The 17,062-nt window shown below is 42.9% G+C and overlaps 1 protein-coding gene across 1 annotated transcript in view; it reads right to left on the bottom strand.

Moving 5' to 3' along the window:
* The window catches only part of LOC144783975 (uromodulin-like), a 187,905-nt gene that overhangs the window by 149,548 nt on the left and 21,295 nt on the right, over nt 1-17,062 (bottom strand). Inside the window, exons 4-6 of the mRNA XM_078662698.1 lie at nt 2,742-2,897; nt 1,380-1,618; nt 1,141-1,263 (exon numbers count right to left, since the gene is read on the bottom strand). Of these exons, the coding sequence (XP_078518824.1) occupies nt 1,141-1,263; nt 1,380-1,618; nt 2,742-2,897 (518 nt within the window). The remainder of the gene's footprint in view (nt 1-1,140; nt 1,264-1,379; nt 1,619-2,741; nt 2,898-17,062) is intronic.

Here is a 17,062-nt window from a genome sequence, read left to right as displayed (position 1 = left end):
TGTAAAACAAACTGTTTTTAGTTAGCAATAAACTGAACTTAGATATTTCAGAGTTCCTTTTATAAATTTTCACTTGTCTTTCTTTCATACTCCAGTGATGTCACTTCCTGTGATGTCATCAGAGACAAAGGTCTCTTAATAACAAGGGCTACATGTATCAAGCAATTTTGCTTTTACAAACAGGCCAATTCACAGAAACTGCCAATTTGCATAGGCAAAAAAGGGTTTTCTCGTGTATTAAACCCTATTTTGAGAATCGGTAACCTGTTACTGAATAGCATAATGGGTTTGTGAATCAGTATTTGGAAGGGGGTTGTTTAGGGCACCCCAATACCGAATCACAGCGGTATGTATGAATGTTTTGTGGCCCCGAATGCGGTCACAAAACAGTAGCATTTTACCCCCAAATTCAAGTTAGTCATAACCCATTTGCAAATGGGAAGGGATCCCCAAGGGACCCCTTCCCACTTAGGAATGGTGGCGAAAACATTTTTTGAGAGCAGGCTGTAGTCCCACTTTAAGGAAAATGGGCTGCATTTGAAAAAAAAATATTGCTTTGTTGAAAAGCAATCACGAACATGGTGGTCTGCTGACACCAGCAGGCCACCATCCCCGTGATATTAGCGATTCCTAGGGGGTCGCTAATTGCCACCTACCTCATTAATGAGATAGGTCGATTGGAGAACCCCTAGGACTCGCTAAAGGAAACTCTTGGAGTTTCATGCATTAGAAATAGCAATTACTTAATTGCTATTCACAGGAAATCGCAATTAGGTAATCGCTATTCCTAATGTTGATACATGTGGCCCTAAATCTTGTATCATTGGTACCCAAGGTCAACTGATGTCACTTGTTGTGATGACATTGTGAAGGAGCCTAAAGAGCATGTGATAACACTTTTGCTACCCCTGGAATTTCATGATTCAATATGCAAGGATTAATCTTTTTATGTTGGACGACATCAATTCAGGCAGTTTTTAGGAAGACAATGATCAGAATATAATAATCAAATTGAGCCCTTTTTTAGCAAACATTTTCTTCTCCCTCTGTGGTCGATAGCTTTTATGTTCTTCAGATGTCTTGCATAAATACCTGAGTCTTTTACCTCTGTATTAAAATCATTAAACATTAAGAACATACCTTTCCCAAATCTGCAAGGGTCACTTGAAAAACGTGGCCGAAACTTCTTGATGAAATGTTTCTGTAAATCAGGAACTGGGGATCAGTCAGCCCTGCGCAAAGACCTGTGATCAAAAAGGAGACCTGGAACCAGAGGATGACAGAAGCAAATCATTGAGCTTACAAGTATAGGTTTCATAGGTTGAATTCAGATATGCTGTACGTGTATATATATATATATATATCAAAATCACCCATACCTGGCTTTTTTTAGAATTTATCAAAGAGTATATGTCATTTAATAATACAGGGTCACTGTAGTCCTTTGCAGAAGCATCTGTCAGAACCAGGATGAATGAGGAGGGGGGTGAAGTCTCAAGTGCTAGCTTTAATCCGCTCAATGCTAGTTCTGGACAATCACCTCCCCCGTTGGCTGTCAGATTTTTGAAAAACAATGAAAACTGTGTCTTTGAATCAGTGGCATAACTAGGCCCAAACCCTACGAGACAAAAAACATGAATCATGAAGTTGTCCATATCCTGGCTATCAAGCACAGATCTAGAAAAGATAGAATAATGTTAGATTTTCTACATAATCACTGACTACATAAACAATTTCCATTTAGATACATTTTGTGAAAATTAATCTGAAGTTATCATCTCAAAACATGAAATGGGTGTGGGCTCCATCGGCATCCATTGAACACAATAGATCGACATAATAAGGTTTTCGATTAGTGGGCTTGTAAAACCTTTTAAACAAGGGTTGTTTAAACATGTCCAAGCGGGCAAATCCCTGGCCATTTTTTCAGGAATGCATTTCCATAGATTGAAACTCTGTGCGACTCATTGTCCTAATCAGTAGATTATTGAAGACGTGATTGCATATTCACATGCACGATTTTGTTTCAGATTACATATTTAGAGTATTGTTTTTTTCAGTCTTATGAGGTATAAAATGTTAATTTTTCACTGTGATTTAGTACACTCTGGGGCATATTTACAAGAGGATATCACCACCATATCTTCACTTTTAGTGACGTTCTGGTGGGGATATTCCCTTCTCCTTATTTACAAAGCGGCATGGATTAAAGCCGCCTCATAAAGAAGGCCCCTTTTCATGCTTCATTTAGTGTGAAAGGGGTGTGCAATGGGTGTTGCAGTGGGCGTTCCACCCAACACCCAATGCTTTTTGGCGCTGCACCATATTTTCAAGGCTGGGGCAGCGCCAAAAACTAAGACCAGAAAATACCTGGTCTTAGACTTGCGATACAAGGAGAAATTATTAATTTCATCTTGTATTTTTTTCTTTCTATCTGTGCTGCTTCTTTAGCACACCAAGAAACAGAAAATACCCTTTAAATGTTTTTTATGTATAGGAAGGTGGACCTTCCTGCACATAAACAATCGCCCCTGTAGCGCAGGCTGCTTTGCAACATGGCACAATGTTACTTGCGGTGGCGCTAGGCAGCTTTGTTAAGTGCCAGGGGAAACTCAGGGGTGCACCGTATTGTTGTAAATATGGAGCATTCCTGCATTTAAAAAATGCCGGAGCACAGCTCTATCAATTTTGGCGTAACACCGCACTCCGACATTTTGCTCTAAGCAATTAAGGGTAAATACCTGGGTCGTTGAATTCCACCATGGTATACCTTCTTACACCGCAGGGAAATCGTGCTATGACTCGGTCTAGCAGCCAATCATTTACTATTTTGAGTTGCTGGAAGTCGTCAGCCATGGAGCCTGTTGTATCAACCAAGTATGTAAGAGAGGACGCCTCTGTGGAGTGAAATAAAAACAGTTTAAAACAGTAGTTACCTTTCAGGAAAACCTGTTCTTATTTCCCTTTTGTTTAAAAAAAAAACATCCAGCTCATTCTTTTAATTTTTGTACATTTTTTATCACAAAGAGGTGCTGAATTTATAGGATGGCATGTTTTTGCATGCTGCATTTCACAACTTTGACAAATGTTATTTAATGCAAACGGAATGTAGTAAATATGGCTTTTTTCTGGGTAACAGCAGTATTTTCTTTCCTGAACATATTAAGCAAATAGATTGTCTTGATACGGTTTAGGGGCAAGGCAACCCTCTGTGAGAGATCATGATCATCAGCATAATAGAATTCCACATTTAAGGGCAAAATCTCAAAAACCTCTGTGTAAGTGTGACTTACTTCTGCAAAAAGTAATAGAACTAACATCAATCTGGTTCACAAATATCCATAAATATCTAGAACGTGCATGCAGTGCTGTGATGTCTGATGTTGTGATGTCTGTAATAACTGCATTAACTGCACTTAGAGGAGCACAATCTCAACTTCACTGCGATGGGCATGTTAGAGGCAGGCAAAGTTGTTAGTATGTCTCAAGGCTGTAAAGCCAATTGGTATTGTATGACCGATGCTGTGAGGTAGTGGAGCAACATGCATTGTGCAGCCTAGTCTTTCAGAATGTACACCACTTATATACTGACAGCACACAAGTTGTATATGTTGTCTGGGCACAACAAAGTCTAAGTGTTTTGGTGGCAGGAGAGGGTATACAGCCTTTACAACGAAACTTTTACAACGAACTACCATTACAACGCAACTTTTACAACGCAAACCATTACAACGCATAGTGCTGGGGGGCGCTCTAGGATAGGGAATAGGTTTAATGTACTATCCAACACCTTCCCTACTATCCACGGGGACTGGAGTTGGAATAGTAAATTAAACTATTCACTATCCAGCGCCCAAAAGCATTATGCGTTGTAATGGTATGCGTTGTAAAACTTGCGATGTAAAGGTAGGCGTTGTAAAAGTATGCGTTGTAACGTCATACATCCCAGGAGAGTGGTGTAGCAACCTTTCACTATCCCAAGGGAGCAATTGGTGTTCATATTCCCATGTTCTATGGCACATTAACAGGTCAGGTTGCACTTTATGTTGTCAGGCACATTCAAAAACCCAGACGGTGCATAGGGATAGAGTACCGCTTTTCTACAGAAGCTACAACAGTCACATGATTCAGCCTTCACAGGTAGTTTCTGCCATGTAAACGAAGCAATTATCATGCTCCAAGCTCCCTGTAGACTAACGGCAATAAGTGACGGAGTAGCACCAGTCCAGGATTGGACAGATTTGGGGGCATATTAACAAGGGCTGGCGGAATTTGACGAGTGCACAGATCGGACACCACCGGCCGTCCGAAGCACACCCCCACCGTGATGTCCGACGGCCGGGGGCCGTCAGACGCATCGAAGAGGCTAATAAAGAAAAAGTGATGACAATAACTTTTAAAACATGTCAAAATGAAACAATGTCTACAAAATAAAGCACCCGAAATTATTAAAATGCTTAATTTAACAATGACTGATAGTATGGAAACTTCCTGCTTATTCTAATATTGTGTGATAAAAATGTGTACTTTAGAATGGAATGTAAATATTTTGGTTTTAAAATGATAAACATGCAAAAGATTTTATTAAGTAATGACTAATATTGACATGTAACCTTTATAAGAAGAATATATATTGAATTATTTAAGAAAACTTGAAATGCAATTATTAATATGTGATTTATATTAATCATAACATGGCAATGATTCAGCGAATTTCATGTAGGCCTCAGACGCTTCTTTCCTTGCTCAAAAGACAGACTCTAGCTGAAGTAGTAGTTTTCAAACGGTGTAAGACATTTTTATGAAGTTTCTTTCCTGAGCTCTAGGACAATGGATTTACTTTTGATTCAGCAACACTTTTGACAGAAATGTATCGATAAAATTACAAACCCCGAGAGAGAGTGTCTGGGAACAGAGAGACTGTGAGCAAGGTGGAGTTTCTTACTTCTGAGAAAAGGATGGAAATAATAATATAAATGAAATTGCAAAAGGATTACTTAATGCTTCTGTGTTCTTTAGTGAGGTATTGTGCACACCATAAGCAGCCCACTGTGGAAAACCAATGGAAACCATAAGGTATGATGGAGAGAATACGTGGTGGGCGTAAACTATGACATTTTAGAAGTATAATTGCATCTTGGAGGAGGAGTTGGGCTGGCTGTCATTTTTGATTTCCTTGCCTGGCATGCTGTCAGACTGAACTTTGAGTTCCCTCTAATGCCAAACCATTTGACTGACTCGAATCTGCACTTTGCCGGCTGGTAAACTGAGCAGGAAATAACCGTTCGGCTTAAGAGTTGCTTCAGTCGCGCATACTTGGCTTGTATAATCTAAATCCTGATACTCGATTCCTCCATGTTTTCTCTCTCATTCCTTTTTTGGGCAACTGGCAAACGTTTTCTCCTACTGAATCTGTATGACATTGTGTGGCAAAATGTAATAATTGATTGTTATTAAATCCAATTAAGAAATGCGTTGACATGTCTGACCATTCAAACTGAGGCATTAGACAAATGATTTTCATGAGCAAACTTTAACGTATTTTAGTCATTCTTGGAGTAAACTGTTTTTGTCTTAAGGCTTTGTAGAAATTAGTATCAACTGTGAAATGGTGATAAAAGTGATATGAATTTGGAATATATTTTATTCCAGGTCCTCATAAGAATTGCTTAACGTTTTCTAAGTATCCAAGTCCATGTTTGCTCACAAAAAGATCCATTGGAGGACCAATGCCTGTTGACTAGAAAGGTATACTACTTTTAGGAATATGTTAGTTATGTTATGGGCCCAGTGGTAATATTGAAGAGGCTGAAGTGAGATTAAATTTTTTGTCCAGCTTTCCGCTGCATCACCTGCATCAGCTTCAACTGTGCAAGGTTGAACATATAGTGTAAAAGATGCAGCACTATGGCGAACATGTTAAAGCCAGGAAAACACTATAAAACCAATGATATCTGCCAGACTTCATATGACCACTACTGTTAGCTTGTGCTATTATCCTTCCAGTATGGTCTGGTCAATGTGAATGTGTGCTGTTTGTCAAGCAGCCCCACAACATTTATAAAATGAGCCATGCAAAACAAAGTCCACATGTATTCACAGATATAGCCCAAGGGAAGAAACAAGGCCCTACCCCCTCCTGGCATGAGACATTAATGGGCTAGAAATAATGTGGTCAGACACAGTGCTGGAGCCAAGGTGGTGTGAGAGCATGGAGCACTCCAGTACCAAAGAATCCGCCTTGGTTGCATGAGTTGCCTTGTCTGTCAATCTCAGTGGCTGCTATGGCAACGCGTGGCTTCCCTACAGCCAGGGGAGAAGACGGAAGACCCCCAATCAAGCACTGGGTACTCAATGTGCAGTATCAATGGCAGCAACGTCTACATTAACAGGCATGTAAATTAGGAGCTTCAAATACAGGTGGCAAGCACGGGGTAGCCACATAATCTGCAAACAGACATGCATTCAAGAACAGTGCATATCCACACAGTGCATACTTACACACCAGTACAAGCACACATATGCACGAAGCTGCATGTCAACAGCTACCATTACTTATGAAACTTCCTTTAGTATCACGACAGCCCTTAATGGGGAAGCAGATGACTCCATGCCAGGGGACATAACATTTCCAGGCCTGTGCTTCGAATTCACAATACATTCATTAGTAATGTTGCTGAGGTCTCAGCCTGCAAGGTTAGGGTAAAGTGGATGTAGACATCCACTAACTATTCACTCACTAATGTATCCATCCCTTCAACCACATGCTCAGGTATTTAACCATTCATCCATCCGTACATGAACTCAGTAACTCTCTCATTCATTCATGTACTTATTCCTCCATCCAACCAATCACTCATTCTCAAATTCACATTGTCATCCATTCACACAGCACCACATACAAACTTTTTCATCAATGAAGTGCTCATTAACTCAAGCAGATTACAGCGTATTCTCATGCAGCAAAACGAATGCACCCTAGCTCTGAAAACATTCGTCGTTTAATTGCAAAATTCTGAGACAATTCTGCTGAGATAGTCTGCTAATGCTCTAACAATTAGCCAGGGCTAAACAGCTGCAAAGAAGATTAAACTACTTAAGCACCCAGACATCCAATGGAAGGATGTGGGCGCTGGAAGAAAGTCACACCATAACTGAGAGGTTAGAAAGTAATAACCATAAGCTGTGTATGGGCAACTAAAATAAAGAACGGGAAATATATTTGATTGGAGTGATCAAAGCTTGCAAATTGAAACTGTACAACACTCCAAAAAAGACTTTTTATGTAACAATCTAAGCAAAATCAAATACATGTAAATATAGTGCACAACTGAATAAGTAAGCAAGAAAGAGACGGTAGCACAGTCACCGGTTGCAAAATGTATCATGAAATTTAACCAGCTAATAAAATACTATACAAAATATTTTCTAATGCTCCTTCCAAATCTAGGACTTTAATAGTATTCAATTATTTCCATTATCAAGAAAATGGATATGGAATGTAATCGATATAGCTAGATAGAAGCTTCTTATCTCCGGGGTAGCTTTAGGTGATGTTGCATTAGATGTCCCTTAATAGGCTTTTTTATTTCAAATTTACCTACATTTAGGGACCGATTCCGATCTTGTTACGAAAGCCCTCCGAAGGACTTGGTTCCAGACATCTTTCTAAACAAATCGCACTCCGTGAGTCCAAACATCCAATTTCGATGTGTCCGTATAGTGACGGACTCGGTTTGGCAGGACTCCCATTGAACTCAATGGCAGCCTGTGTACCGAACGCGTGCACAGGTTCCCATTGCAAAAAAGGGGTGGGTGGGGAAAAGCATGAACCATGTGGTGCCCGCCACACTGTGCATGCATGGAAAGGGGGAACCCATTTGTACCCCCCTGAGACTGATAGCAGAGGGCTCCAGGTGAAGGGGGGCCTGCTACGGCCCCCCTGAAGTCCAGTTCCCACAGCCGTTTTGGCTGGTTAAAACCGAGTTCGTATGGCTGTCAGAATCGTGCATCACACTGGTTCGTTCGGAAAACCAGCCTCCTAGAGCTGAACGAATCGGCTCTGAATGAGTCAGACTGACTGATTTGGGATCAGAACAGATTCGGTCGGTGCGGACTGCTTCCTTGCATAGTACTTGGTCATTCGGAACGGGGGATGGTTCAGTTGAAAACATACGCTCCGAATCGGATTTGCTTCTTCTGAATCCCGTTTGGAGCCCATCCGAATGAAATTGGATCCAGAAAGCCCCACAGGCAAGCTTTTTAGCTCTCACTCACTTCTCCTGCATTTCAACTGGTTTGACCCTGTTTTCACAGTTGTTGCCTTCCTCTTGATAATCGCCCTTTTTGCTATCGGATTTTGAAACATGTCTCATAGGATCCACTGCAATTCCTGGTTGGCATCGTCTTAGGAACCCTATCTTCCTTCCTGAGGGATGTTACCAGCCTCCTTTATTCTGGTGTCTCTTCTTATCCCTGCCTCTTGCTCAGGCTTATTCGTAGTCCAGTGAAACTTCCTCACCACCTTTTCTGGCAATGTAATGGGGTCAATCGTTTTTCCTCTCTGGGACTGTAGGACTAGTTCATTCAAAGGATGATCAACAGTTTAAGCCCCTGGGGTGTCTCCTTCTTCAAAGCTTTGCAGAATAAATTTCTGCATTCACTCCTGGCGCAGGTGTAAGTATGAGCAGTAATACGGTTTTCTGACTGTAGAGTTGCTGTCTTCAACTTGTATATGCAGAGACCCATCCCAGTGTAAAAAATTGTGCCGGTTCCCCAGGTAACCTAACCACTTAACGTGATCATTGAATACTGTCAGCATATGGTGCAAGCATGTGACCTACTTGTCAAAAGTTTGAATCCTTGCAATACAAAATCAAATTTCACGTCTTAAAATATTAATACAATGAATGCCATGGAGTCTGATGGTAAAATTCTTAAATGTGCAAAAGAAATGTGTTTTGTGTGCTGTCAAAAGTGCCATTATTAGTTTAGTTTACTTTCACACCATTAAATGTTTGTGAAAAGTAGGCATTTATTCTTGCCTCTGACAATTAATAGAAATTACATAACTAAGGGTCATATGTACATAAAATAAGAGTTAGGATCTACAGGTGACCAATTTTGACAAGGGAAAACCAGACGTAAATGCAGGACTTAAGCCTATAGCCTTACTTTTATGCCTGGCCTGTTCCAAGTGTTCTTAGCCTTGAAAATGTTTACACACACACACACATATATATATATATTTCTCACCGAAGCAAAAATCACACAGTACTCTCCCAGTGGGTAGATTTCACAAACGGTTTATTTCTTTTAGCAAACCACATACTCCTTCCTCCACCAACGCGTTTCAACCGACAAGTCTTGATCATGGTGCAAACAGTAGTCCTTCTACAGTTTCACTTATTTATACTATACACCCAGTTAGCACATTATGGTGCATTCTGGGACTAGTAGTTTCAACATGTCAATTACACCCAAATTGTGCCTCTAAAAAACCTTATATATACAGATTGTCACCATTGTCAATAAAGTTGTTGGAAAAATTGTTGAAAGGAAGTTTGTTATTAAGGGCATTTGGCACTTGTCCCCGGTTAAGTAAGGATGACCTATTGTACCAGGGGTCGGGATTACCATGGGAACTAAATGAAATTCTGTCTCAGTGACTTTGTTTTCATTCTTATATTTTGTGCTCTCCACAAAATATATTTCCGCCCCATCTGTATACTTCAATAATGGCTTAGTGTCATAATTCATCCCAAGTTCCACACTTCCAAGGCTCAGTGCCCCATCATTTTCCACAACTCTATTCGGGCAGTTAGCCGTACCCTTGTTTCCTTGTCCATTGTGCACCATAATTTATACATGTTCTAGACTCAATGTATGTTACATTCTGCTCTTTTAAAAAAAGAAAATCGGGATTGCTAAGCCTCTCACAGGTGTACATGCAACTCTTCATCCCCATTTAGCCCTATCGGGAACTTAGTTTTAAATCTAATGATCAGTCTCGATTCTAAGTGTCTCAATTTGAGGGTTCTGTTCCCCCCTCTTTGGTGCACAGGAACCGTTGCCAGACCAAAGTATGTCATGTCTTTCCATGTTCTTCTACTGTGGGTTAACATATGTCTAGACATGGCATATGTTATGTCTTTGTCCTGAATTGCCCTTGTGTGTTCAAGAATCTGTTTTTTTAAGGGGGCCGATCCTGCTTCCAATGTAGCATTTGCCACAATGGCACTCCAAACAATATACAACTTATGTGGTGTTGCATGTGATGCTATCATTGATGTTAAAAATCTTTCCTTGTGGATTGATAATATCTTTCATATTTCTGCCAATTTTACAAGCTTTGCAGTGACTGCATTTGCTAAATCCCTTTTGTAATCCTTGTAACCATGTTACAGGGCGTTTGTTCACAAAGTGGCTTTTGACTAATTTGTCCGATAACGACAGTGCTTTTCTATATGATATTTGAGGCCAATTTGCCAGTTGTTTGCCAATATACGGGTCTTTCAATAAGATGTTCCAATACTTGTTCAGGGAGTTTCGGATCTTAAAACTTTATTTACTGTAAGTCAATACCATTCTTATTGGTTCTTTGGATTTGCTGTTATGTTCTTATCTTTTCCTCTTATCAGTGTATCAGCCCTTGTAATTGATCTTGCTTTCATTCCTCCGTTTTTGATGTCATTATATTGATAACCTCTCTGTAAAAAGCGTTGTTTTGTTTTGTTTCTCACACACATATATATATATATATGTATATATCAGAAAAGCAAACTCTCACCACTTCCACGCAGGCGAAATGAGAGAAAACGGACCCAACGGCTCCGGCAGGTAGATGTTAACCTTTTCACCTGTTACGCGTTTCGAGCACCCAGTGCCCTTGCTCACACCATATGTATATATATATATATATACATACACCTACACACATACATGGTAAATGTGCGTGTGCCTAAATATATATATACGCCACACATTTACAAGCTACATAAACATAACATTAGCTACGCCACGACCTCTACTCTGAACCTCCCTGCCTTCGATCCCAACTCTGTCTCCTCATCTGCTGCAGCATTCATGCAACCTACCTCCTATGCTGCCTGAAAAAAACAAAAATTCACTTAACAAGAGCATACCTTTTAATTCTTCTTTCAGGATGACTTGACCTTTCTCCCAAAAACTGTTCTCCCAAAGACCAGACATATGTTTAAAATTAGGAAAAGCGTTGGGACAGTCCTTAGAAAACCGGGTGTGTACAGGGAAATACGGGGTGCCTGGATACCCTATCCGTGGAACCACTGCTTGTTCTTAAAAAATATTTGTTTCATCATTCACAAAGGGAAAGGGGTCCCCTAGGAACTCCCTCTCATTTTCAAATGGTTGCCACCTCCTTTGAGGTGTCAGTAAAAAATTAAAATTTTGCGACTGTAACTCGGTTGCAGAATATTCATATTTACTACTTCGATTCTGTATTTGGAAGATATGTTCTGAACAAGCTCCTTCCAAATACCAACTCACAAACACTAATTTGCTATTTGGTAACATGCTACCAAATCAGAATTTGTTATCTGTACATGTGTAAAAAACATTTTTGGGTCGGAAAATGACCCATTTCTGACTGTAATAATAAGTTGTACATATAGCCTTGATTTCTGTCCTTGTTCTGCTATCTCACACATATGTTCATATCTTTTTGCCAACCTGTGAAGTAACAGAGCCTTTGTTTCTCTGGTGAGCTGCTAAATCCGTCCTCAATGTGTGCCCAGGTGGCTCCATCTGGATTTATCCACGTAAACAATTTACGAAAGCGAGGATAGAAGTTTATCTTCTCTCTTTCACTACTCACGGCTCTGCTAAACAGAGTCCTTTATGCTGTGAATCTTGGCACCCTGCTCCCTCCTGAAGTGGCGCCAAGTCCCCCAGGGAGGGCACACCCCAATGTTTGAAGCTGTGCCATATGGACCTCTGTCTATGGCTGAGGTTTCACTGGTTTCCATCTCTTTCTTTTGTCTTTAAGAAACGTGCTCTTGGTAAATTAATCTCCTGAGCTTTGACAAATGTTGATTTAATTCAATGCAACCTTAATCTGAGCATATCTCCTTTCCTACGGAACCATTTATGTCACTATTGTCTTACCTTATTCACATCTAAAGATGACAAATTTGAAAAAGACGTATCTATACATCAAAAGCAAAAACGGTCTGACCGATGGGTAACGTGTTTAGACCCAGAATGAAAACAACAAACAGAAAATGCAAATCACGCATGCAGGCGGATGTATGACGTTACAACGCATACTTGTACAACGCCTACCTTTACATCGCAAGTTTTACAACGCATACCAATACAACGCATAATGCTTTTGGGCGCTGGATAGTGAATAGTTTAATTTACTATTCCAACTCCAGTCCCCGTGGATAGTAGGGAAGGTGTTGGATAGTACATTAAACCTATTCCCTATCCTAGAGCGCCCCCCCAGCGCTATGCGTTGTAATAGTTTGCGATGTAAAAGTTTTGTTGTAATGGTAGTTCGTTGTAAAAGTTTCGTTGTAAAGGTTGTTCACCATGCAGGCACACCTAGGCAGCATAAATTCAACATGCATGCAGACATAAAAAGCATACAGACACACATAGGCAATAGAATCACACATTCACATACATTCCACATGTTGCAGATACCAAGCGTAAACAGAAACCACCATATGAATGTGCATATAGACACACAAACGAAGATGCACCCATAGGCAACACATACACAATATTCATAACAAGTCATGACTTCAAGCACCTGTCCATCGGTACATATGCACATACATAGCACACATATGGTCATGAGCAGTTACTCCCACCAAACACTAGGCTTTGACTTGTTTACCGGCAAAAAACACAGTTGATGGACAGAATGTAGAACAATGTCATACATTCACCCCAGTACAAGGATCTGGGCCTAAATCCATCGTTTTTTTGCACTCCACACCACCCTGGGTTAGACACTGGCTATAAGCAAATCAGCTCTGACCCTGTGCCTCATGGGAACAGTCCAGTCCGAACTACCAAGCCATGTCTTTCCCAGACCGGAATCAAGCATCCAAGGACCGGTTTCTGGCTATCAGCCTTCATCAGCCTGGATAGCATGACTCCAGTGGTGTGGAGAGCCTGGGACTCACGTCTGAGCATCCCCAGCCCACTCGGGGTGAAATTGCGGCAAAAAACACAGTTGATGGACAGAATGTAGAACAATGTCATACATTCACCCCAGTACAAGGATCTGGGCCTAAATCCATCGTTTTTTTTGCACTCCACACCACCCTGGGTTAGACACTGGCTATAAGCAAATCAGCTATGACCCTGTGCCTCATGGGAACAGTCCAGTCCGAACTACCAAGCCATGTCTTTCCCAGACCGGAATCAAGCATCCAAGGACCGGTTTCTGGCTATCAGCCTTCATCAGCCTGGATAGCATGACTCCAGTGGTGTGGAGAGCCTGGGACTCACGTCTGAGCATCCCCAGCCCACTCGGGGTGAAATTGCGGCAAAAAACACAGTTGATGGACAGAATGTAGAACAATGTCATACATTCACCCCAGTACAAGGATCTGGGCCTAAATCCATCGTTTTTTTGCACTCCACACCACCCTGGGTTAGACACTGGCTATAAGCAAATCAGCGCTGACCCTGTGCCTCATGGGAACAGTCCAGTCCGAACTACCAAGCCATGTCTTTCCCAGACCGGAATCAAGCATCCAAGGACCGGTTTCTGGCTATCAGCCTTCAACAACCCGGATAGCATGACTCCAGTGGTGTGGAGAGCCTGGGACTCACGTCTGAGCATCCCCAGCCCACTCGGGGTGAAATTGCGGCAAAAAACACAGTTGATGGACAGAATGTAGAACAATGTCATACATTCACCCCAGTACAAGGATCTGGGCCTAAATCCATCGTTTTTTTGCACTCCACACCACCCTGGGTTAGACACTGGCTATAAGCAAATCAGCTCTGACCCTGTGCCTCATGGGAACAGTCCAGTCCGAACTACCAAGCCATGTCTTTCCCAGACCGGAATCAAGCATCCAAGGACCGGTTTCTGGTTATCAGCCTTCATCAGCCTGGATAGCATGACTCCAGTGGTGTGGAGAGCCTGGGACTCACGTCTGAGCATCCCCAGCCCACTCGGGGTGAAATTGCGGCAAAAAACACAGTTGATGGACAGAATGTAGAACAATGTCATACATTCACCCCAGTACAAGGATCTGGGCCTAAATCCATCGTTTTTTTGCACTCCACACCACCCTGGGTTAGACACTGGCTATAAGCAAATCAGCTCTGACCCTGTGCCTCATGGGAACAGTCCAGTCCGAACTACCAAGCCATGTCTTTCCCAGACCGGAATCAAGCATCCAAGGACCGGTTTCTGGCTATCAGCCTTCATCAGCCTGGATAGCATGACTCCAGTGGTGTGGAGAGCCTGGGACTCACGTCTGAGCATCCCCAGCCCACTCGGGGTGAAATTGCGGCAAAAAACACAGTTGATGGACAGAATGTAGAACAATGTCATACATTCACCCCAGTACAAGGATCTGGGCCTAAATCCATCGTTTTTTTGCACTCCACACCACCCTGGGTTAGACACTGGCTATAAGCAAATCAGCTCTGACCCTGTGCCTCATGGGAACAGTCCAGTCCGAACTACCAAGCCATGTCTTTCCCAGACCGGAATCAAGCATCCAAGGACCGGTTTCTGGCTATCAGCCTTCATCAGCCTGGATAGCATGACTCCAGTGGTGTGGAGAGCCTGGGACTCACGTCTGAGCATCCCCAGCCCACTCGGGGTGAAATTGCGGCAAAAAACACAGTTGATGGACAGAATGTAGAACAATGTCATACATTCACCCCAGTACAAGGATCTGGGCCTAAATCCATCGTTTTTTTGCACTCCACACCACCCTGGGTTAGACACTGGCTATAAGCAAATCAGCTCTGACCCTGTGCCTCATGGGAACAGTCCAGTACGAACTACCAAGCCATGTCTTTCCCAGACCGGAATCAAGCATCCAAGGACCGGTTTCTGGCTATCAGCCTTCATCAGCCTGGATAGCATGACTCCAGTGGTGTGGACAGCCTGGGACTCACGTCTGAGCATCCCCAGCCCACTCGGGGTGAAATTGCGGCAAAAAACACAGTTGATGGACAGAATGTAGAACAATGTCATACATTCACCCCAGTACAAGGATCTGGGCCTAAATCCATCGTTTTTTTGCACTCCACACCACCCTGGGTTAGACACTGGCTATAAGCAAATCAGCTCTGACCCTGTGCCTCATGGGAACAGTCCAGTCCGAACTACCAAGCCATGTCTTTCCCAGACCAGAATCAAGCATCCAAGGACCGGTTTCTGGCTATCAGCCTTCATCAGCCTGGATAGCATGACTCCAGTGGTGTGGAGAGCCTGGGACTCACGTCTGAGCATCCCCAGCCCACTCGGGGTGAAATTACGGCAAAAAACACAGTTGATGGACAGAATGTAGAACAATGTCATACATTCACCCCAGTACAAGGATCTGGGCCTAAACCCATCGTTTTTTTTGCACTCCACACCACCCATGGGTTAGACACTGGCTATAAGCAAATCAGCTCTGACCCTGTGCCTCATGGGAACAGTCCTGGAGTCAAGCTATCCAGGCTGAATGAAGGCTGATAGCCAGAAACCGGTCCTTGGATGCTTGATTCCGGTCTGGGAAAGACATGGCTTGGTAGTTCGGACTGGACTGTTCCCATGAGGCACAGGGTCAGAGCTGATTTGCATATAGCCAGTGTCTAACCCAGGGTGGTGTGGAGTGCAAAAAAACGATGGAGTTAGGCCCAGATCCTTGTACTGGGGTGAATGTATGACATTGTTCTACATTCTGTCCATCAACTGTGTTTTCTGCAATTTTCACCCCGAGTGGGCTGGGTATGCTCAGACGTGAGTCCCAGGCTCTCCACACCACTGGAGTCAAGCTATCCAGGCTGAATGAAGGCTGATAGCCAGAAACCGGTCCTTGGATGCTTGATTCCGGTCTGGGAAAGACATGGCTTGGTAGTTCGGACTGGACTGTTCCCATGAGGCACAGGGTCAGAGCTGATTTGCATATAGCCAGTGTCTAACCCAGGGTGGTGTGGAGTGCAAAAAACGATGGAGTTAGGCCCAGATCCTTGTACTGGGGTGAATGTATGACATTGTTCTACATTCTGTCCATCAACTGTGTTTTCTGCAATTTTCACCCCGAGTGGGCTGGGTATGCTCAGACGTGAGTCCCAGGCTCTCCACACCACTGGAGTCAAGCTATCCAGGCTGAATGAAGGCTGATAGCCAGAAACCGGTCCTTGGATGCTTGATTCCGGTCTGGGAAAGACATGGCTTGGTAGTTCGGACTGGACTGTTCCCATGAGGCACAGGGTCAGAGCTGATTTGCATATAGCCAGTGTCTAACCCAGGGTGGTGTGGAGTGCAAAAAAACGATGGAGTTAGGCCCAGATCCTTGTAATGGGGTGAATGTATGACATTGTTCTACATTCTGTCCATCAACTGTGTTTTCTGCAATTTTCACCCCGAGTGGGCTGGGTATGCTCAGACGTGAGTCCCAGGCTCTCCACACCACTGGAGTCAAGCTATCCAGGCTGAATGAAGGCTGATAGCCAGAAACCGGTCCTTGGATGCTCGATTCCGGTCTGGGAAAGACATGGCTTGGTAGTTCGGACTCGACTGTTCCCATGAGGCACAGGGTCAGAGCTGATTTGCATATAGCCAGTGTCTAACCCAGGGTGGTGTGGAGTGCAAAAAAACGATGGAGTTAGGCCCAGATCCTTGTACTGGGGTGAATGTATGACATTGTTCTACATTCTGTCCATCAACTGTGTTTTCTGCAAATTTCACCCCGAGTGGGCTGGGTATGCTCAGACGTGAGTCCCAGGCTCTCCACACCACTGGAGTCAAGCTATCCAGGCTGAATGAAGGCTGATAGCCAGAAACCGGTCCTTGGATGCTTGATTTCGGTCTGGGAAAGACATGGCTTGG

This window comes from Lissotriton helveticus, chromosome 10, assembly GCF_964261635.1.
Source record: "Lissotriton helveticus chromosome 10, aLisHel1.1, whole genome shotgun sequence".
In the NCBI taxonomy this organism is placed as follows: domain Eukaryota; kingdom Metazoa; phylum Chordata; class Amphibia; order Caudata; family Salamandridae; genus Lissotriton; species Lissotriton helveticus.
This window is presented reverse-complemented; position numbering and strand designations above follow the sequence as displayed.